Here is a 24,092-nt window from a genome sequence, read left to right as displayed (position 1 = left end):
GTAGTTATCTAGATGCTCAGATGCTTTCAGCATGTGCCAGCATTCTCTTAAAGCCATCAGGATCTCTGTCTAGAACAGAATATAAAAAATAAAATACAATTGAGTGGAAAAAAATCTAAATTGGTCCATGGATGTCTTTAAAAATGACTTGTCTCAACTCCAAACAGTATTTATTAATATGTCTCTTATTTCTTCCTTTCCCTTTTCACTTACTCATTAATTGTATTTTAGCTTCTATTAGCCTGTCTTTCATCCCTTAATGACCCCAATTTTCTGATTGGTTTTCTTTGACTTACACAGAAGCATGCTTAAGCATTCAGTGACTTCTTTATAAAATGCTGTAGTCATTTAATCTTCTATGGGAGTCTCTTTAAGGAACTGTTTGGCTTTCTAACATTTGGACTAAAGTCTGTTGCCAAATCCTGTTATTTTTCCTCCTGTTAATAGTTGTTTAGGGAGAACCCAAATATCTTCTTAAATATTATCTACTCTTTTATAATTATTATAATTATATTTTGATATTGACCCACTTTTAGGGATGCAGAATTTTAATTAAGTCAACTGATTTAACTGCATTTATAATCTGTTATCTTCCTTTTTGTATTTAAAATGTTTTAGTGGCTTGCTCTCAGGTCACTTATATCTGAATGTGTGTGGTATATTCAAGACTGAATGTGTAGAAATATAATAGATATAGGTTTGCCTGAAAGCTTTGATTAGCCCTGTAGTCTTTGGCTATATGACACCTAGAATGATGGCACTCCAGAAAAGAATGATTCTTTACAGTGACCAATGATCACTTCAATCTAGTGAATTTTTTGGTAGTGTCTGATTATTCTATTTTCTATTAATGCAGTTTAGCCTTGATAATCTACATGTCTTCATAGAATAAACTGTTTTTAAAAGTTGCTTTGTTACGCACTATGAAATATGAAAGCATACAGGCTTAAAAAAAGCCCCTAGAATTTCTTGTTTCCTATCAGTAAATCCTTCAGCATTAATGTAGTATGGATATAGCTAAAATAACTACCTTCTTATAAATGTCTTAAAATAATTTGTCCTAACATGTAATTTAAAAATTTCCTTTCTTATGTATAAACTCTGTGAGGTAATTATGGGCTTCTCTGAACACCATCAACTTTAGAGACCATAAACATACCTCCCTTTTTAATTTGACCTTTAGCAGTGTGTAAGTTAACAGTATTTTATTTTTAAAAAATGTAAAAGGAAAAAAAAAACTCTGCTAGGTGGTTTTCCCTTTGAAGAATGAACCAACCTCCTGTGTAGGAGAGGATTTTCCTACATATTGCAGAGCTTGGTATATATGTTCTCTTGATATACATATGTTCTGTATCTATCTGTGTATGTCTGGGTTATATACTCACAGCAATTTCTCATTCTTTTCTTCCTTCCATTTTTCTTGTCTTTATGGTTTACATAGTTTCTTTACCACCTTTTGCAGTGCTAATCTTGTTACTTGAGAACATTTTTTATCATTTCTTGTTTTGTACACTCACCACCTGAGAGGGTTGATGTAATAGACAAGGTAGCGTTCTTCTTGCATATTGGTCATGTCTTTTCTCCTCCTCCTCCTCCCCCTTTTTTTGGCATTATTTACCCTTCTCCATAATTCAGTTTGGAATGATGGCAACACCTCTCCTCCTCTCAGCTCATAGTATGCTGTTGATTTAAGAATGCCCTCCTTAAACCCCTCATCTTTCCTTCTTTGAATGAGTACTTGTCTCATAGTTTGTGTTAACTAAGCATAATGGCATCTTGAAAGTACATGTAATAATCTCCAAATGACAACAGATTTTTACTTTCTCTTCTGAGGAGGTGAAGCAATAGTTTCATCTATGGGAGATAGAAATGTTAAAAGAAATAGCATGTGTGCACAAAAAGAGGTGTCATCTGACACTTCAACACTGCAGTACTTTTCATGTGTGTTACATGTGTTCAGGCTAAGAAAAGCCAGGAAGAAAGAAAAATGGTAAAAACTATATTAAAATTGAATCAGAAAAAATAATAGAGCAATTTACATTCTTTCTTCTGTGTATAAGTATACTTCAGAAAATAGTAAGGAAATATAGTGGGAAATGATGATAACACTGAAGAATATTGAATGTGTGTAATAAATAATTTTTAAAGGAGCTGACACCACATTCTTTTTATCTTCTCACCAGTACAGTAGCTCCTGCTGTGCAGAATTCCCCAGGGAAATTTTTTTGCTGTTTGCTTTTAGCTAAACCTGTTGGGAGAAATTGAACTGAAGGTATAGGCAGCTTTAAGAGGGTCATTACCTGGCAATCGTTGATTCAAACCCTTGTCTGTGGTAACAAAATATCATCCTTAGTCCTTTCAGAGTCATCGTTTTGTTGAATGGAATGATTTTATCATGCAAGGGTAATGTAGCTTGAGTAATATTAATTTAATGTTGAGATCTCTGTTTGTATTTGAACTGTTTTGTCTTTTACTTATCTCCAAATTATTTATGAGTGTGGGCAAATTTACCATAATACAATTCCCCCAAAGAGGAGTAATATTAACTTTAATCATTGTTTTGGTTTCTTCCTCTATCTTGGCTAGACTTTAATAGTCCCACTTTGGCATTTGATTTTATAGCTGAATACTTAATTTGGAAAGTTGATCTTAAATTCTGATTGTTTTAATTTGGTAAATGGATAGGTCTTTTATACTGTCCAAGTTTGAAGAATTTGGTTTGTGTAAGCCAAAGCTGCCTGGCAGTTTCCAATCTTATTCAGTAAGCAAGTATGCTCTATTTAATTATGGTGTCATGGAAACAAAGCATTTCTCAGCACTCGGTCTTTTACATGATTCCCTTTTAAGCAACATTATAGGTCTAGTAGTGATAAAAATACCAACACTGATTCATTTTAGGTTTAGTTCTTTTATGAGTGTTAAATTTATTGTTTTATTTTATTTTTTATTAGTTCTTTTTAGTTTATGGATGACAGTAGAATACATTTTGACATAATTATAAAGGTATGGAACATTTCTTGTTCTAATTCAGTCCCCAATACCTCTTCTACCCCCACCTTCCCCCATATTTAATGTTTTAGGTATTCAAGAAGTTATAATAAAGTTTGTTGAATACATTGAATGGGATCTTTAATTTTTACAATCTACTTGCAGAAAATTTCAAGTAGTAGATCTTGTTTGTTAACTATAGTCGCTGCTATGCACTAAATCTCAAAAATTTATTCATTTTGTAACTGAAAGTTTGCAACTTTTGACCAACATTCTCCCATTTCTCTGCTTCCTCCTGACCAAAGCTCTTGACAACCATTGTTCTACTTTCTGAGTTTGATGTTTTTAGTACCACATACAAGTTATATCATGTAGTAATTTTCTTTCTGGCTTATTTCACTTAATATATTGTCCTGCAGGTTCAACTATGTTGTTTCAAATGGTAGAATTTCCATCATTTTAAAGACTGGATAATATTTAATTGTGTGTGTGTGTGAGTGTGTGTGTGTGTGTGTGTGTGTGTGTGTCTGAATGTAATCGTATATTCTTTATCCATTTATCTGTTGATAGACACTCAGATTATTTTCATATCTTGGCTGTCATGCAACAAACATGGGAGTGTAGGTATTTCTGAGATGCTAGTTTCATTTTTTTCTAACACATATGCCTAGAAATAGGATTACAAGTTTGTATATTCTGATAGCACTTTTAAAAAGTTGAACAAACAGGCTCAAGTTCCAGGCACTTGGTTAGATGCTGAGATATGAGCACAATAATACAGTCCTTCTTCTTAATAAGTTTATAGTTAGTGAAGGACAGTAGATTACAATACAATGTTCTGGGTGCTGTGTTAGAGATATGTAAAAAATGCTATATATTCATAGAGCAGAGAAAAACTTTGTTCATTTGTGAGGCTCAAGGAGGCTTCTCCTTCTCAAAGGAGTCATATTACAATAAACAAATTATGTAATTTGTTCACTACATAATCTTAACTTGAGTAGTACTAACTAGTTCCTATGACTTCATTATTGAGCTAATAACTGGTCCATAATTTTATTTTATTAATTTGTAGTTAGTCATGTATTTCTTTGTAGCCATTCTTCTGTCCTTTTTGTTCTTATTTTAATCTGAATTTTAATCTGACCCTTGAGAGCCAGAAATCTCTCTTGGTTGGATACCTAGAGAAGCTATGCAGAAATACAGAAGAAGACTTAGTTTAATGATTAAATGATAATATAGAATTAATGAAGAGCAAAATTCATATATAACAGCCAGCAAAAGAGAGGAATCATGATTCTCTGTAAGCCAATACTCCTTTATTGGGAGGGGCAGAGTTGATCACAGTTGTCATGCAGCCAGGCAATAATGCTCTAAGTGCTGGACTTATGTGTTTATCATAAGGGATTATTGCAGAGCAATAGGAAGTATGTGCCAAAAAATAATCATAGGAAAAGATGTGATTAAAAATTAAAATAATAGTAACAATATTCTTAGAGATATCTTGCATGAAAAATAAAAAAAAAGATATGAAAGTAGTGGTCAGATATAGAATCTTCCTGTTAAAGAGGCTAATTTTATTAATAAAATAAAAAAAAACAGGTGTTTTGTTATTGTAAAATAAATTATTGATTGTCAACTAAATGTGTGCTGGTTGACACTATTATTCCTACTAACTACAGTGGCCAGCACTGCTATATTCTGAGCAGCGTACCAAGGAAATGAATATTTAGCAGCTACATGGGGAAAATTTAAAGGACTCAAAAATCAGGCATTTAATGTTAAATTGAAAACTTTACCCTGAATATTTTAAAAAGTTGATATGAATATAGTATGAGGTATCTATTTAAATTTTTCATGTGTAAATTTTACAGAAAAGATAAAGTACTGTTGTAAATATTTTGATAAAAGTTATGCTGGGCAGGATGGTGCATTCTTGTAATCCAAGCAACTCAGGAAGCTGAGGTAGGATGATCCCAAGTTCAAGGCCAGCCTCAGCAAATTAGTGAGGTCCTAAACAATTTATGGAGATCCTGTCTCAAAATAAAAGAAATGAAAAAAAAAAAATGGCTGGGAATGTAGCTCAGTGGTTAAGCAACACGCAGACCCTGGTAACCCCCCCCCCCAAAAAAAAAAAAAAATCTCGTTTTTGTTCTTGATACCAGAGATTGAACCCAGGGGAATGTAACCACTGAGCCATATATCCAGCCCTTTTATATTTTTTATTTTGAGACAGAGTCTAACTAAGTTGCTTAGAGCATTGCTAAGTTGTCATTTTTTTTAATTTAACAGGTCTGATCTTGGTATGTTTGATACTGATCACTATTTTAATATCCTTTTATTTTCTGTGGGACAATCAGGATATTGTCCTTAATGTTATTGGCTAAACTTAGTTTTTTTGTTTTTTTTTAGTTAAGGATATTGAGTTTAAAATAGCTTAACTACTGAGTGTAGGGGAAAATGGAATTTTAAAAAAAATAATCTCAGAAAAGTAAAAGATAAAGAGATAAAGAGAAAGCACAAAAGAAGAAAGTAGATTTAAGAATTAAATACATCACTTGTCACATTAATTATAAATGGGCTAAATGGTCCAGTTTAAAAATATAAATATTTTGAAACTGACTTAATAAAACCCAGCTATGTTACAGATATTAATCTAAGATATAATACAGGAAATTTAAACATGAAAGAACAATAAAATATTGACCATGCAAATTAAACTTAGTTTGGAATAATATCAAAGTAAACTTTAAGGCAAAATGTATCACTAGAATTACTTATAATGATAAAATTTCAAATCATAGGGAAGATCCATCAATGTAAATTTTTATAATACCTAATTGCTGCATCATGCATGGGCATTAATTCAGGTACCAGACAGTGTGATGATGAGAAGGAGAAAAGACAAATAGACACATAAATAGAGAAAAAGCTGGGGCCCAGTGGATCTCCATCCCCTGCTGAGGTATGGATGACCCAGAGCTGGCTCTGTACATTTATTATATTGGTTTTAACATCAAAGAAATTTTTCTGTGAGAGTTTCCTCAAAGCATACAGGATGAAGGATGAACTTTTGTGCAACCTAATTATAATTATCAGCTTGATGCCATAGTTCTCTACCCCCCAGGAAGCTAGCATCTGAACCTAGGTAATGTACTGATAATTTTGTGGCTGGCATGGAACAGGACATTCCCCCCAGCAACTGGGAAATCTCACATTGTTGCCTTTGCACTGAGAGTTCCTAGGAGGGACATTGTCTCTGTCACTGGACAGTTCAAGGGCCATGATTCACTTGCCAGTCCAATACCTAATAATAGAGTCTCAAAATAAATGAAACAAAATTGACAGAACTACAAGGAACAACTGGTGACTATGTAGCCAGAAATGACAGAATATTAACATACAAAATAGAATTAGGGATACAGTACATTTGAGTGCTATGAACAATTCAAACCTAATGGACATATATGGATTACTAAGCCCCCCAAATGAAGTTTACATATACCTTTAAGCACATATAAAATACCTACAAATATTAATGTAATTCTGCAACCTGTATACTCAGAGAAATTAGAAGTTATATCCCCTGTGATTCAAATGTATGATATGTCAAGATCATTGTACTGTCATGTGTAACTAATTACAACAAATAAAAAAAAGACACACAAAAAATCTTGATTTTATACTGGGCCATAAATTTCCTCTCAATACATTTCAAAGACCTAAAATTACAGATAATATAATAACTGAAAAAATTCAATAAACTAAAAATCAGTAGCATTATATATGTAAAACATTCCATGTTGGAAATCATTCAGTTTCTTTTTCTTCCTTTCTTTTTTTGGTAAAAAATATAAGATGAAATTTACTCTCTTCAAATTTTAAGTTATAGTATGTTGTTAATTATATGCTCATTTTATAGCAAGTATTAAAAATTTTCTTCTAATATGATTAAAACTCTGCATATGGGGTGGGATTCTGGCTCACTGGTAGAACATTTGCTTAGCACGCTTGAGGTACTGGGTTCGATCCTCAGGACCACATTTAAAAGAAAAAAAACCTAAGTGAACAAAATAAAGGTATTGTGAATATCTACAACTAAAAATATTTTTTAAAACTCTGTATGCAATGAATATCAACTCTCTGTTTTCCTTCTTCTCTCAGCCACTAGCAATGAGTTTGACTACTTCATATTTATCATATTAATTGCAGTCATGCAGTATTTGTCTTGCTTTTCTTGACTTATTTTGCTTATATAATGTAGTCAAGATTCATTCATGTTGCAGCATAAAATAAGACCTCTCAATTTAAAGCTGAATAATATTACATTTTCTTTGTTCTTGATAGATACTTGGGTTGTTTATATTTCTTAACTAATATGAATATTTCTGCAATGAATATGGGAGTGCAGATGTCTCTTTGAGATCCTTAAAGAAAAACTACCCAAAAGTAGGATAGCTAGATCACATGGTGGTTCTATTTTCATATTTTTAAGGATCCTCTGTTTTCCAATGAGGTTGCCCCATTTATATTCATATCAACATTATATAACAAGGGTTCTAATTCTCCACATCTTTGCCAACACTTGTTTTTATATTTATTTATTTGTTTTTCAAAATAAAATAAAAAGAGACAAATTTTATCAATAAAATAAAAACAGGTGTTTTGTTATTATAATAAATTATTGATTGTCAACTAAATGTATGCTGGTTGACACTACTAATCCTACTAATTACAGGTGTAAATTAACATTGCATTATGATTTAGATTTGTTTTTTCCTGATAATTGGTGATGTTGAGCACCTATTCATATACATGTTGGCATTTGTGCCTTTTTGGGGGGTGGAGGGAGATATGCCTGCTCAAATTCTTTGCTCATTCTTTTCAATTGGGTTATTATTATTATTATTTGCTACTGAATTATAAGAATTCCTTATATGTTTTTAATATTAACTCCTTAACAGATATATGGTTTGCAAATGTTTTATTTCCCATTCAGTAGGTTGCCTTTCACTCTGCTAATTGCTCTTTTTTACTATGCAGAAGATTTTTCATTTAATGTAGTACTATTTGACCTATAGTGTTCTTTTCTGCTTTTATTCTTATATTTTTGATTTCCTATCTAAAAGGGGTATTACCAAGACCAATATTGTGAAACCTTTCCTTTGTAATTTCATGTAGGAGTTACCTAGTTTCAGATCTTCAATCCATTTTGAGTTGGTTTTTATGTACTGTGTAATGGGTTTTATTTGTGTATGTTGATATCTAATTTTCCCAGCACCATTTATTGAAGAACCTCTGCCCTCCTTGTCATCTATTTTACATCATGGTGGAGATCATTTGACCATGTGCATGTGATTTTTATTTCTGAGCTCTCTAATCTGTTTCGTGGTTTTGTGTCTTTTATATATGCCAATATCATACTGTTTTATAAGTTGTGGCTTTATAAGTCATGAAGTGAGAGACCTCTAACTTTGTTCTTCTTCCTGAAGATTATTTTGCTACTTGAGATTTTTTGTGGTTCCATGCCAATTTCATTTTTCCTTACTCTTAAAGTGATATTGGCATTTTGATAGGGATTGCATTGAATTTGTAGACTGCTTTGGATATTATGGACCTTAGAATAATGTTAAATTTTTCATTCTGTAAATATGGATGGATTTTTATTATTTTGTCTCCTTTAATTTCTTTAAGTGGTGTTTTATAGATATTGGTGTCTTTCACGTCATTGGTTGGGTTTCTTCCTGAGTATTTTAGTCTTGACATTATGTTTTCACAATGTACCTTGTATATAAACAGCTAATATTTGTATCCTATAACTCAGCTATATTTGTGTATGAATTTTAATGGGTCTTTAGTGGAATCCTTAGAGTTTCTACGTATAAGGTGATGACATCTACTAACAAAGATAATTTTATTTATTCCTTTTTTAAAATATATTTTTAGATGTTGATGGATATTTATTTTATTCATTTTTTTATGTGTGATGCTGAGAATCGAACACAGTGCCTCACACTTGCAAGGCAAGCATTCCACTACTGAACCACATCCCCAGCCCCTATTTATTCCTTTTTTATGTGGATGCTTTGTATTTCTTTTTCTTACCTAATCTTTCCAATTAGGGCTTTTAGTACTGAGCTGAAAGAAGTGGTGAGAGCAGGCAATGTTGCCTTTTTCTTGATCCTAGAGAAAAACCTTTCCATGAACTTTTTATCATATGGAAGAACTTTCTTTCTGTTCCTGGTTTATTGTCATGAAATGATGTTAAATTTTGTTGGTGCTTTATCCACATATATTGATATAATCACAATTTTTGTCCTTAGCTTAGTCAATATAGTCTTTCAGTGATTTATTTTCATATGTTGCATTCCAGAGGAAATACTTTGTCATACATATAATGCTTTCAATATCTTGTTGAATTCAGGTTGCTAGAGTTTTGCTGAGGAGTTTTGTACATATATTTATTGGAAATATTGTTCTGTAATGTTCTTTTGTTGTGATGTCTTTGTCCAGCTTTGATACCAGTGTTATTAATATTGGTCTGGTAAAATGAATTTGGAAGTGTTCCACATTATTAAAAACATTTGTAGAAGAATTTGGGAAGGATTGGTATAAATTTTTCTTTAAATATTTGGTAGAATTCTGCAGTGAAATCATCTTGTCCTGGGATTTTGTTGGGAGATTTTTGATAAATGAATCAATATTCTTACCAGTTATAGATCTGCTGTGTGTGTGTGTGTGTGTGTGTGTGTGTGTGTGTGTGTGAGAGAGAGAGAGAGAGAGAGAGAGAGAGAGAGAGTTTATATGTGTGTTTAAGAGAGAGAGAGAGAGTGTGTGTTTGTTGGGATTAAACCCATCATTGAGGAGTAAACCCATGTCTTGTACATGCTAGGCAAGTGCTCTACCTACCACTGATACTTTCCCAGCCCATTTTGGGAGAACTAACTAAATTTCACAAGCTAGTCTGGAACTTGTGTTTTCTTGGCTTGGCCTCCAGGAGAGCTGGGATTTTATGTGTAGAGCACCATGACTGCCTTCCATTCATATTTTTAAGTTTTTCATGACTCATCTTGACAGGTTATGCATTTCTAGAATCTATCCATTTCTTTCAGGTTATGCATTGTGTTTGCATATAATTATTCATAGTAGTCTCTTATAACCTATTTTATTTCTGTGACACTGGTTATAATATATCTATTTTCATTTCTGATTTTATGTGAGATCTCTTTTTTTCAATCTGGCTAAAGGCTCATTAATTTTCCTGAGTTTTCTTTTAAAAAATCAACTCTGAGTTTTATTGATTCTTTTCTATTAAGGTTTTTAACTCATATTTTTCTGCTCTACTTTTTATTATTTTTTCCTTCTGCTAATTTTAATATAATTTTTTTTTCATTTTGAAAAATTGAAATGCTAAGTGGATTTTTTAAAAATAATTTTTTTCTCTCTTCCCCTCCCTTCCCTCTTTCCTTCCTTCCTTCCTTCCTTCCTTTCTTTCTTTTTTGTGGTATTTACTGCTTTTAAACTTCTCATTAGCAATGGTTTTGCTGTGTCCTATAAATTTTATTATGCTGTATTTTCTTTTTTATTAGCCTCAAGATATTTTTTTCTTTTTTTCTCCTTCCCTTTTCTTTCCTTCCTTTCTTTCCTGGATTCAGCCCAAAGGGTCACATATGCTACACACATGCTATGCACACAGTGACCTATATCCATTGCCCTGAAGATATTTTCTAATTTCCTCTTTTATTTATTCTTTGACTCAGTTTATTCAAGAGTTTGATAATGTCCATGAATCTGAGAATTTTCCAGTTTTCCTACTGCTACTGAGTTCTAGTTGTGATTGGAGAAGAAATTACAATCTTTTAAATTTTTTAAGATGTGTTTTGTGGTCTATCATGATTTGTCTTGGAGTACTTGAGAAGTATATATATTCTGTAACTGTTGCATACAATGGTCTGTATTTGTCTGTTAGGTCCATTTGGCTTAGCGTGTTCTTCAAGTCCACTGTTTAGTTACTGATTTATTTTCTGGATGTTCAATTTATTATTGAATGTGGTATACTAGAATCTCTTACTGTTGTTTTTCTACTATTCATTTTTACCTTTAGTTCTGTTAGCATTTGCTTTTTATATATAAGTGCCCATTGTTAGAGGGGAGATTTTATATATATATATATATCCCTCTTTGCTTTTGATTACCATTTACATTGTATCTTTTACCTTCATTTATTTTCAACCTATTTGTCTCCTTAAATCTAAAACCAGTCTGTTGTAGAGAGAATATAGCTAGATAATTTTTGTTTGTTTTTTCAATCTATTCAGACACTCAGTATCTCTTGAATGGGGAGTTCAGTTCATTTACATTTAAAGTAATTACTACAGCTGTCAAAATTTTTACTTAATTTTAAAGAGAAATGTCATTTGAAAAGAATGAGATGCATTTCAACAAATGTTTTGTTCCAAAGTACAAATACAGGTGTATTTAATGAGATTTAATGCCCAGTGCTACAATTTATACATGTATTTCTCTGTCTCTATCTCCACTCTGTTTTTGTCTCCCAACTTCTTTCTCATTCTCCTTTCATCTTTCCTTCTCCCTCTCCATCTCTCATTTTCTCTCCATTTCTGTGCATTTCCATTACTTTTATTACTTTGTATTTGGAGTTATAAACATACATAAGTAAACTAGAAGTTGAGAATCCTTCGGAATGAGTTTGGTCAGGTTCTTAACACCATCTGGTGAATTACTGGGATTGACATTTATACTAAAAGATCTCTAAATTGACAGTTGGTTTAGTCTATCTCAGTGATCTTTAACATTGGTTGAACATTAGAACAACCTGGATGCTCTTAAGAACAATTTATACGTGGGTATGTCCCTTAGAGATTCTAATATAACTGATCTGGGTTTCATACATTGGTGCTTTCAACCATTTCCTTATATGCAGGATTATGTAAAGTGAAGTTAATAATCACTGATATATTTCTTTTTTACCTAAGATCTGATCAGTGAAACAGTCAACTGTATTAACTGTAGCTAGTAAAACATGCAGAATCTCATCTTTTGCTCCAGATCTACTGCATCAATATTTGCTTTTAAATGAGACCTCTAGGTGATTTGAGGAAAACTCATCTACAATTTCCATTGGTAAAAAATAAAAATTTTTCATTGAGCTTGAGGCTAACCTTGTACATTATGTTTCTAAGATTATTTCATGCTAACCAGAGGTTTGTTTCTAATCCTGCTTATGTCAATTGTATTTATATTATAACTGTAATATTATTAACATCTTATAAATACATGCATAATATACAATCCAATGAAATATGAATTTGAAAGAAAAAATATATTGTTTTATAAAAATGCAGTTGAATTATTTGGAAAAAATCAGTAAACTCATGATACTTAAAAAACATGCTCTTATATTAAGTAACAAAACTATAAAATATTATGAGATCAAACAGGATTAGAAATATCTCTCTTCAGATTTCTGGGCAAGTATCTATCTTGCTCCACTTAAAAAATGAAGACAAAACAAAAACTTACACTAAAAATTTTATGCTAGGTTTCACATATGCTAGGGAAATAAATGCTCTACCACTGACCTTTATCCATAGCCCTCAGGATATTTTCTAATTTACTTTTTGATTTATTCTTTGACTCAGTTTACTCAAGAGTTTTATGTTTTCTTTGTACATTCAAGACCACAATGAAATACAATTAAAATTAAATACTAAAGAAAAGTACTTCACATACAACCAAAATTGAGCCAACAGAATAGGAAACCAATATAAGTCACAAGTTTGAATTAGTCATAAAAAAGTTTCCCAACAAAGAAACTTCCAGGATCAGATGACTTCATTGCTGAATTCTAGCAAACTTTTAAAATGTAGCTGAAACTATTTCTTCTCAAATTATTCCAAAAACTTAAAAAAGTAGAAAACTCATTCAAAACTTGTTCTACAAGGCCACTTTTCTAAGACTCTGTTCTTCCTGAGTTGTCTATAGTTGTTAATGGGTATGCCCATTGTTTCCCACACTAGGCTGAATGGTTCTTGAAAGCAGGGAAGATGACTCCTACTACAGAGCCTGGGGACAGGAGGTTCTCAGTAAACATTTCTCATTTTCATGTGTAGCCAGTCTTGCTGCATATCTTTATGAAATTTCTTTGCTTCTATTGTTTCTCATTTTGTTACTTTCTGATTTTCTTTGTCCTGTTCCATCTTAAGTCTACTTTTGAATTCTTCTGTCCCTGTCTGAAAACTCAGCTCTCTATTCCCTCTTCATGGTACTGTGCCTTCTGCTTGTCTTACTCTACACAGATCTTGCTCTCTTAATTAACCTTGAGCTTCTTCTCCTCCCTTGACTCATATTGGTTGCAGAATAGAAGAGCTTTTTAATATACCTCTCAGGAAACTTTTCTGCAAAAATGTCCTCCTCATAGATCTATCTCCACAGTGTTTTCCCCCTTCTTGTTTTGCCTGCACACCATAGGCTGTTCTGAAACAGCATAGTCACAGTTTCAGGGTATTTATGCATAATCTCTTAATTGAGTACTAATATGTGTTTATAGCAAAAAGCATAATGCTTTACAATTTACAAAGCATGTTACATTCAGCATTTTCACTTTAATATCAAAGCAACATGTGGCTAAAAGGTACCAGTTTTAGAAAAAATGTTTCACAAAGTTAAACCAAAAATTAGTTCTTCTTTTGACTGAATTCACTGAGTTTTTAGTGGTAAGAAAAGATACACAAAAGGACTAACAGATGGATTCTAGTGTTGGTTTTGAAACTGACAATGTGTGAACATTTCTTTATTATATTATACATTATATTTTCTTTGGAAAGTGATAATGAAACCTATCACCTCATGTGTGTTTATGTTCTATCACTTTAATAGTATTTGGGTACTGATAAAAATTCTGTATTTTCCTTCAAATATTTACCTCCACTCATTAAATTTATTTTTCTTATCTTCAGGTAACTAAATGTGAATTGATTACATTTTAAAGACACCATTCTTTGGCATATGAGCCAGGATCAAGAGTAAGACTAGTGATGGAAAGGTACTTAAATCAAAGGAATTTCAGAATATGTTTTAGGTTGCAATTTCAAGAGGTAAAATTAAGTTAGAGTCAACAGCGCAGAATCTCTCCTGCCAGCAGTAGCCTTAGTCTTTGTGTTGGTATCCTTTAAATATCCAAATTTTGTTTCCCCAGTATATAAGTCCTCTAACCCAAAGGCTGATCTGGACCAGATATTTGAATTTTTCCTCTTGTTCTATTCTGAAACTTATTTTTATCATCCTTTGCCTCCTAACCCCTCACTACTGCTATATTTGTGGCATTTCATGGCCTGTTCTCTTTTTGGAAGAATAGGCTACTGACCTGAATTAAGGCCCCCTAGGAGAAGCACTCTGGTTTTTTAGAAGCCCAAGGACAGGGAAGGGTTGTACAACTACTCCTGTGATCTCATTTCCTGAACTCTAATATTAGTTTTACAAACAACTAAATTCCCAAACAATTAATGAGATTTAGTTAAAGGAAGCAATCATGTATAATTAATGAATTTGTGAATTATTTAAGCACTCTGAACTTCTGTTCATTTTAAATAGCATTCACTCACAAAAATTGGTGTTACTGAGGGGAAGGAAAATGTTTTGTCATCAAATTGTCCAAGCAAACTTCCTTAGAGCATGTTAACTTGTATTATTTATATTAATAAGCTAGTACTATGACACTAACCAGCTATTTTCTTACTCTTAAGACAAACCTGCTCCTATTTCAGTTTTTTGATCATTTTATAGAAAGGGCAGAATCTTTGTGTGAGATCCAGTAGAACCTTTCTCATAAAATGCAAAATCCAAAGATGAGGCCAGATGTAAGGGAAAAGTGAGGTTTAAAAAGGAATTTTAAACTTATTTTAATTTTTCATTGAACAGGAATCTGGGTGAGAACTTACCAAAAATAATTGAATAATCCTTGAGGGTTTATTATGCAGGGCCAGTGATAGGTGCTGAGTCATTCTAAAGATAAACAGAACATTGGCCCTGTCCTCAGATGGGGAAGTTAAAAATGCATACAACTAGCTAGAAAAAAGAAGGTGTTAAGAACTGACTCCAAATGAGTCCAGATTACAAAGAAAAAATTCTGGGATAGATAAATGCAGCATAGCTGATCAGAGTCCTATAAGAATATTGAAAAACTTTTGAGATTCTTTTGTTTGAATTTCAGTTTGCCTCATGCATGCATTTATTGCACATTATTTTTTTAAAACTACAATAAAAGAAATGTACATAATTATAGTTAATGAGATATTTCCTGTCCATAGATTTCCATTTGTATATCACCTATAAATAACTGTCATGTAAGCTCAAAAAAAAAAAAAAAAACCTGCTATTATACATGGAATTTGAAAGAACTCTCTTAAAGGCAATGCAGATTTCAAAAAACATATAAAACTCTGACCTTAACAGACAACTTAATTAATCCAAAGATCACTGATACTTGGTGTTTTCAAAAAGAATTTTAAAGAAACTGTAAGTCTTACTGAAGTGACTTTGCTGGCTTTCTTTTTGGTATCTATAATTTTTAATTACGTGTTGGATCACTTTTAAAGGTGTTGATACCAGTTGGGAAATTTGAAGTAGATGCATCCATTTTTGATCTACTAATAAAAAGGAAAAGCTAAATGTGGATTGAAAGATGAAAATTTTAGCAGTGAAATATGATATGCTCTGTTGCTTATATATTCTAAAATATTTTGAGAGAAATTTGGATAATTCTTTCTACACAGGATTATAGAGGTTGATTTAAATCTCATTAGAGGAAATTGTAGTTGTTAGCTCTGCAGTAATGACCAGTAAATTAGGATTTTAATGTATAGTTTAGAATTTTCAGTTTTGTTTCTTTCATTTGCTTTTATCATAAGATGCACAATCCAAAGATGGGACCAGAGGTAAAGGAAAAAGTGAGGTTTAAAGAAGATTTCTTAACTTATTTTAATTTTCATCAAACAAGAATCTGGGTAAGAATTTACCCAAAATAATTGAACAAACCTTGAGAGTTTGAGATTTTTTGTTTGAATTTCAGTCTGCCTGAATCTGTGTTTCTTAATCTGTGTTATAAATTACTTTTCACAACTGATGGCTTTCAAACTGTATCCATACCATCTCATTCCTTTCAATTGGCTCTTAATTGTATTATACTTTTAAATGGGGAAAAACAAAGTGAAAAGAATTCATATTAGTAGTTTCTGCTGACTCCAATATAATTATGGTATTAGTAACTATGCAGTTTTCAGTGTTTAACTTAACTTTGGTAAAACATTTACACTAATTATTATATTATCCTATTAAATTTCCCCAAGTCCTTATGAATGTCCTCACTTAATGCTTGAACAGGCTGTGCATTGGAAAGCTCTGGGTGAAATAATTCACATAGACCATGATGTAAATAGTTTCCCCTGGAGTTATGCAAACAACAGCATCTACCAGTCACAATAAATAAGCATTTGACATTGGTTAAAAGTAATAACTGAAGAGTTATGTAGTGGATTTGTCTGATTTTATAGGAGTCTAGTTTATTAGTCTGCAAAGTAAAAAGCCTGTTAGAATGGATTAACATACATCTCCCTGAAACTTCATACCTTAAAATATATAAAGCTTCTCCATCTAATAAAATATAAGTAATTTATTCAATCAATCACTCTATATAGGTTTTTGAAAATATGAGCTAATTGATTAAATTCTGTTTTAAGCTGGTAAATACTTTGAAGTAATAGGAATCTGGAGTATGTCACAGGAACTTAATGTTTTATACATACATATATATATATATATATCATTATATATATATATATATATATATATATATCATTATATATATATATATATATATATATCATTATATATATATAAAATGTGTGTGTATATACACACACACACACATACATACATACATACACACACACATGCACACTTATGGACATACAACAAAATTGTGAAATTATAAACATATGAATGCAATATTTTTTACAGAAGAATTCAATACAGTAAAAATAATTATTCCATTTCTATATTGTTAGGAAGTGACTTCTTTTACTTATACTCTATTAGAAAAATAAGCAGGCAGGTTTTTTTTGTTTGTTTGTTTGGGGAATTCTAGAGGTAGTTCCATATTTATTGTGATAGCCTCAGTGATTGTTCTTTTCTCTAAAACTTTGACTCTGATACCTACATGGGCAGACCTTGGTTGAAATCAGGATATAGAGCTGGTCTTCTTGCCTTCCTGTGTTTAGACACTTGATCTTCCAGGGCATAGTTTCCTAATTTTACCCTGTGACTGCCCGTGGGCCTTATTTTGATAAGCTGCTCGGGTTTTCCTTGAAGTAGACTTATCTTTTAAAAATCTGTCTCTTTTTTTCTCTGCAAAACTTGTTTGTTCTGTGTTCTACTCTCTTTTAGACCTTCTCAACAATGTATTCTTGTAAAGGAGACCTATTAACAACCTATAGTGAGTTATTCTTCCAGTGCACACCATGCTCTCAGTTTCATTCTCTCCTGTTTTGTACTCCAGGAACTTGACTTCTGCAGACTGCATCTCTCTAGTTTCCTTGATAGGCAGGAAGTTTTGTGTAGGTTTTGCCAATGGGAGGCACTGGCAGGAAATTGAAAGGCAGGAGAGAGGGGCTTTCATTTTTCTTCCCTGTTCTTTCTTTGCACAGTTTGAGTCTCTGCCAGTAGCTGTGCTGTCATGATTACAGCTCTCCCTAGGCAGCCTCTCCTCCGTAACTGTGGCTCACATTGGACTCCAGTAAAACCATTTCTTCCTCCTGTTCCTTAGCCCTAGTGTGCCAACAACTTCCTGTTGTTACCAGAGTTAGGGTCCTTGATCAGCCTTTGTTTGTTTTCTTAACCTTGATCCAACTGTTCCCAGAAGTTCACCACACATTTTCCTATGCTCCTCTGGACCTTATGGATTCTTCAATAGAATTTCAGTTTGGCTTTTATTGAAATTAGTTGATGGTGAGTCTGTCTGCCCTATTAAATAGTGAGGATGCAAATATGTCTTATTAATTTCAGAACACCAGTACATAGTAGAATATCTGCATGTAGGTGGAGTTCAGTCCATATTTGTTAAATGTATGAATAGAGTAATATGACTATTGCTCTATCATTTTTCTTTTTGAAAAGTCCCACAACCATTATAATGGTGTTTTCATTATTTCTTGCAGTGTTTTCAGAACTCATTACAGCTTTTCTCATTCTCTTCACATAAAGCCTAGGGAAAACATACCCTACTGTCATTACTGAATATCCCATGTAAACCTTAGTATTACGGAGAATCACAGCAACTGATCAAAAAAATAAATGAGACGAAATGTACTCATTTTGGGTTTACCTAAGCCAGGTTCACCATTTATGTACATTGCTTGAAAGGGAAAAAAACTAATGATCTCATTTATTTTTGTGCTTTCTCCCTCTCTGCCAATCTCCATTTGGTGCCCTATTGTCTCACAAGATGCATATTTTGAATTAAGAGTTTAGAACAGAAGATCCATCTGCTCTGAATGAATATTAAATTATCATAGGCTTTGTATAAGGAGAATTTTCCTTGTATTTTGTACTGATTCCCCCCACCCCTTTGAGTAAGAAAGACTTAGAGCAATAATTTTTATCTTCTACATATCCTTGGACTTGAATAGGTTGCAGTTATCAAGTCATTTAATAGGCTTAGAAACCTTTGAGTGGCAGGTGCTGAATAGAAATAAGAAAGGTTTTATTTATTCTCATTATCTTATAAAATTCAGTACTTATTAAGTCTAATTAAACATGGAATGTCAGAACTTGATATTTTGAGTTTACTGGGTTTCATAAGAAAAGAGCATATTCTGAATTACACATTGAAGAGATATACTTTGCAATCAATTGAGTTCATTAAGTAAATGCACATGTTATTTTAATGCATGATATTATAGATAATATGCAACTGACATATCTGTAGTTTTCTTTTGAATATTCATGAGTGAGCAAATTTCAGTCAGCCTTTAAGTAATGTAATTTAGGCAAACAAGTTGTATTCTTTTCCAGCAAGCTCCAAAAAGTTTAAAATCAATTGGTTGGTAGGTATATATTATGTAGTCAAATTTGTTAATAAAATCTGAATAACAAAATCAGTTGAAGGCTGGATCTTTAAAATATATGCATGGTTTCCAATATTTTAATGTGTAGCTTTAAATAATCAGTTATTCTTTCAGTGAAGATGAAAGTTGTGTTCTACTGTGGGTATTAGCATTGTACAATAATATATTGAAAGTAATAAAAATGTGGCTAGTTTCTATGTTGGCAATTATTATTGGTAAGTTGATACTTTTAAGGAAAATTAGGTAATATAAATTCCAAAGAGTGAAAGAATTACTTCTAATTTATGTAATGGAATTAAATGGAAATGCACATATTCATTTCGTAAAATCTATATGACTGAAATAAAAAGTTGCCTTTAATAAACATGGGGAAGAAAGGGTCAGAATCTGTTTGCATCAGATGATCACTTCCACTGAAGTAATTATCTTGGGCTGATCAGATAATCACTTCCTTGAAGTAATTATCTTAGGGTAGATCTAGATGTTATTAAGAACTGAAACATATACAACATTGTGCACCCTTCAAAGAAAATAATACAAAATTATAAAAGTGAAAGTCAGTTTTGAATCTTAGAAGGGGCCTAAGGCAGAGAAAGATCCTGAAGATTAGGCTTCATTAACCTCAAGGTAAACCTTTCCTTTGTTTAAGTGAATCGATATGGGTAGTGTGAAATACTCCCTTCAAAATAAGCAAACAATTTTTGTTGGGTAAATAAATGTTTCCATGAATTGTAAAAATTTTGCAAGTTTAAGAAAGAAATTATTTGATGCTTTATGCACTTTTATTAAAACATGTTTTCCCACTGATGTTGTGTTTTAAATATCTATACCATTGGTTGTAAACAAGGCAGGCCCAGATTAAATCATCTCAGCATCCTCATGTCAACTCATATTTACACATGAATAATAATAATAAATTGTAAAATATAAAGCTTTCATTTGCTAAAATTAAAATAGCTTCTTTCTAATTTTCTGTTTTAAAAGTCTGAAAGTATGTATAAAAATGAACCTTCTTCATATTGTGTTGCCAGTGATTTGTTGCCAAACTAAGTGCTGCCTAATATGTTATAAGTAGGGCATCATCTTTCAGGCAATAATTGTCTGTAAGTCTGACTTTTGACATTTCTTTTTCAGAGTCTTATTCTAACTTGCTATCACTTTTTTAAAAAATATTTATTTTTTATTTTTTAGCTTTAAGTGCACACGATATCTTTATTTTACATTTATTTATGTGGTGCTGAGGATCAAACTCAGTGCTTCAAGCATGCTAGGCAATCACTCTACCACTGAGCCACAATCCCAGCCCGCTATTACTTTTTTTTGTACCTTATTTTACTCTCTCAGTTAGCAAGATGCTAATTTACATTAACATATACCTTATGGTATACTGGATTTAGGTTTATAGTCATTAAAATATCTAGAAAGATGTGAGAACACATGAAATACTATTGCAAAATGATTTGAGTACCTTGAAGCTATTTTTCCTAATAAAACATCAATATATGTATTTTTTTATTCCAAAGCAATATGCCAGTTTCAAGGAAGAACCTACTTTGAAGGAGAACGAAATACAGTCTATTCCTCTTCTGGAGTGTGTGTTCTCTATGAGTGTAAGGTAAGGAGATCCATTAGTCTTTCAGAATTATTTCAATTATATAATATAGTGTTTCTTTAAAAGTTCACCCTTGTAATAACATGTGTTAGTCAACTTCTCATTATTGTGACCAAAATATCTGACAAGAACAGCTTAGATGAGGAAAGACTTATTTTGGCTCATGGTTTCAGAGGATTCTAGTTGGTTAGCTCCATTTCTTTGGGTCTGAGATGAGGCAGACCATCATGGCAGGATGCTATGGCAAGGGAAATCTGCTCAACTTATGACAGCCAGGAAGCAGAAAGAATAGACTGGTGATAAGACAACCCTTCCAGGGCATGTTCCCAGAGACCTACTTCTTCCACCTAGGTCCCACCTCCCGGTAGTCCATTTAGCTTTCAATGGGTTAATCTACTGATGAAGTTTAGACTCCTTATGATCTAATCATTACCTAAAAGCCCTAACTCTGAACCTTGCTTCATGAGGGATCAGACTTCAACATATGAGCTTTTGGGAGACATTCTACATCCAAACCATAGTATACTATCTTCAAATTATAGTGTAAAAAGAAAATTCAAAATATCAATTATATTTATTTTTGGTACCAGAGATTGAACCCAGAGTTACTTAAACACTGAGCCACATCCCAAACTCTTTATATATATATATTTTTTATTTTGAGACAGGGGCTTGCTAAGTTGTTTAGGACCTTGCTAAATTTTTGAGGCTGTCTTTGAACTTGTGATCCTCTTGCCTCAGCCTCCTGAGCCACTGGGATTATTGTTTTTTCAAATAAAGTCATTCCCATTGTCTTTTTAAAATATATATTACTAGTTATAAATATTCTTCACAATAAATAAAAATACTATTCTGCTAAATTAAGGCTTTATGAAGTTGTCTTATATTTTACAAATGCAAATCAAGTCCTTATTTTTTGTTGTGAGGAAAATGTAGTTTTCTGTCTGTTGGGATTTTCACTCAGGTAAGAAATATCACTCAATTCAATTAAAAACAAAACATGAAGGTACCTAAAAAATTTAACTGTTATAAGGACATGAGATTGATATTGATGTTAATGTCCTGATAGGAGTAGTTAAAATTATGTAAAGGGGAATTTCCTACAATTTTTTTTTTTGGTCTCTTGAAATATGTTTTTGAAGCCAATGTATTTCTCTTGAACTTTGTTCCTTGACCTACTATCTTAAAGCTAAATATAAAAAAAAATGAACCTTTCTCATGTAGTGTTGCCAGTGATTTGTTGTGACCCTAAGTGTGAGCCATCATATATCGGGCAAGTAATTGGCTGTGGGTCTGCTTTATGCCATTCCTTTTTCAGAGTCTTATTTGGACTTAATATTGTTGACTTTTCATATATGCTTTTTATAAACTACAATGTTATATTTCTTGAACAAAATATTATATCTCAAGTCATTTTCAGTCAGAAGAAAACTACCTACAAATGAGGTATCTGCTTTAGGGTTACATTACATTCATTCTTTAATTTTCTTCTTGTACATGGATTTGGGAGATGATTTAGCATGTAGAGATTATGTAGGGAATAAAATAAATGATTTTCTTTTCTGGCACCTCTGATACACTGTGATCACCTATATGATTATTAAGAGTTGAAAGAAGGAAAATCCTAAAAATTTTGTCAGGATAAATCAAACCTGAATGAAGATCCACTTTATGCATCTTAATTTGAAAATCTTTTGAGATAGGAAAGGAAGAGATGTGAAGAAGCAGAACTGTGACAGATTTCATTTCTAGAACATGAAAGCTGTGGTTTCTTCATGTCCATTATAAAGCACTAAAGCTGCTTCTTTTGGTTTTAAATCGGCTTTCCTATGATGTTGGTTACATCTTAAAGATAACAGAACTGAGGCATAGAAACATTAAAATGAATTACTAAGTCTGTATTTCAAGATGGAATTTTCTCTATCAGCATCTCTACACTAATGCTGTTTCAAGTGGAGTGAGTCCATCCCACTATAGATATAAGAATTGGAAAACTTAGAGTGAGATCTAGTAACTCCAAAATGAGAAAAAGAATCAGAGAAGTAGTTACTTCAAGGAGGTAGAAAACTTTTGTCAGCTGCTTTTTAATGGTAATCTCTAACTTTTAAACATCAGTTCTAAATTTAAGAATCTTGAGAGCATTTGAAATTTTTCTTCTTCAATGTGTGTGTGTAAATCTTTTCATTTGACCAGAATATATTGTATAATAGTGATAATTGTGGTATAGAAATTTCCTCAGAGAGGTGCTTATTTGATTTTAAATGTGCTATAAATTTACTTGATTTTTAGTTGTCCATATATAGGCAACACAGCAGGTGCTGTGTTAGCTTTGCATCACTGTGATCAAAAACACTGAGAACAACTTAGAGGAAAGTTTATTTTGACTCATACTTTCAGGGCTTCAGTCTATGATTACTAATTCCATTGCACTGGGCCTGAGAATGAGGCAGAACACCATGGCAGAAGGGTATGGCAGAGGAAAACAATCCAGAATGTGGCAACCAGGAAGAAAAGTGAAAGTAGGGAGGGGAAGAAGGAGAGGCGGGGGACAGGAAGGAAGGGGGAAGGAATTAATGGGCTGAGGAAGAACAACTTCTCCAGGGCAGTCCCCAATGCCACCTTCTCTAGCATGCCCCACCCATCAGTCCATTCAAACTAGAGTGACTCAATTAGATCATAACTATCATAATCTAATCACTTTACCTCTGAATATCCCTGTATTAACTGGAACTTTTGGGGCTTCTCATATCCAAAATGTAACAGATGCTCAATAAATATTAAGTGAATGTTATCTTCTGTTTGTTCAAATAAAAGCACCATTTCTACTCTCAGAACACTGTGCTGTTCAATAGAAATATGATCCAAGTCACAAATACAATTTTTATTGATCTTAATTTTCTATATTTAACTCATATCTAAAACATTATAATTGCAACATGAAATCAATATAAAAATTATGAATGAAATATTTTATATTCCTTTGTCTTATTCCATCTTCAAAATCTTGTGTGTTTTTTACAGTTATAGTATTCAAGACTCACATGTAGCTTATGGCTATTGATTGGACAGCACAACTCTATTAGATCATCATAAGCTTTTGACATTATTGACTGAATTCTTGACATTAAGAATTTCCATTGTTTTGTGTTTTTTCCTCCCCTTCAGACCCTCTTAGCTCCTGTATTTACAATTTTAGATAATTGACAGATCTCTTATGCTTCCATTTTCTGGGCTGTCAACTTCAATTCCTGTTTGTTCTTTTATTATCAGTTTGTGGCCTTGAAAATATGTAATAGGGATGATTTTAATAATAACACAGAACAACACTGTGGTTTACAATTACCAGAACCCTT

The 24,092-nt window shown here is 32.3% G+C and overlaps 1 protein-coding gene across 1 annotated transcript in view; it reads left to right on the top strand.

Annotated features, from left to right (window-relative positions):
* Nell2 (neural EGFL like 2) overlaps positions 1–24,092 on the top strand; it is a 377,837-nt gene that overhangs the window by 152,323 nt on the left and 201,422 nt on the right. The window contains exon 11 of the mRNA XM_046435982.2: positions 20,651–20,742. Within this exon, the coding sequence (XP_046291938.1) occupies positions 20,651–20,742 (92 nt within the window). The remainder of the gene's footprint in view (positions 1–20,650; positions 20,743–24,092) is intronic.

The sequence above is a fragment of the Marmota monax genome, unplaced genomic scaffold (genome assembly GCF_021218885.2).
Source record: "Marmota monax isolate L192 unplaced genomic scaffold, Marmota_monax_Labrador192_F-V1.1 WCK01_AAM20220418_F8-fsc00012, whole genome shotgun sequence".
Taxonomy (NCBI): Eukaryota; Metazoa; Chordata; class Mammalia; order Rodentia; family Sciuridae; genus Marmota; species Marmota monax.
This window is presented reverse-complemented; position numbering and strand designations above follow the sequence as displayed.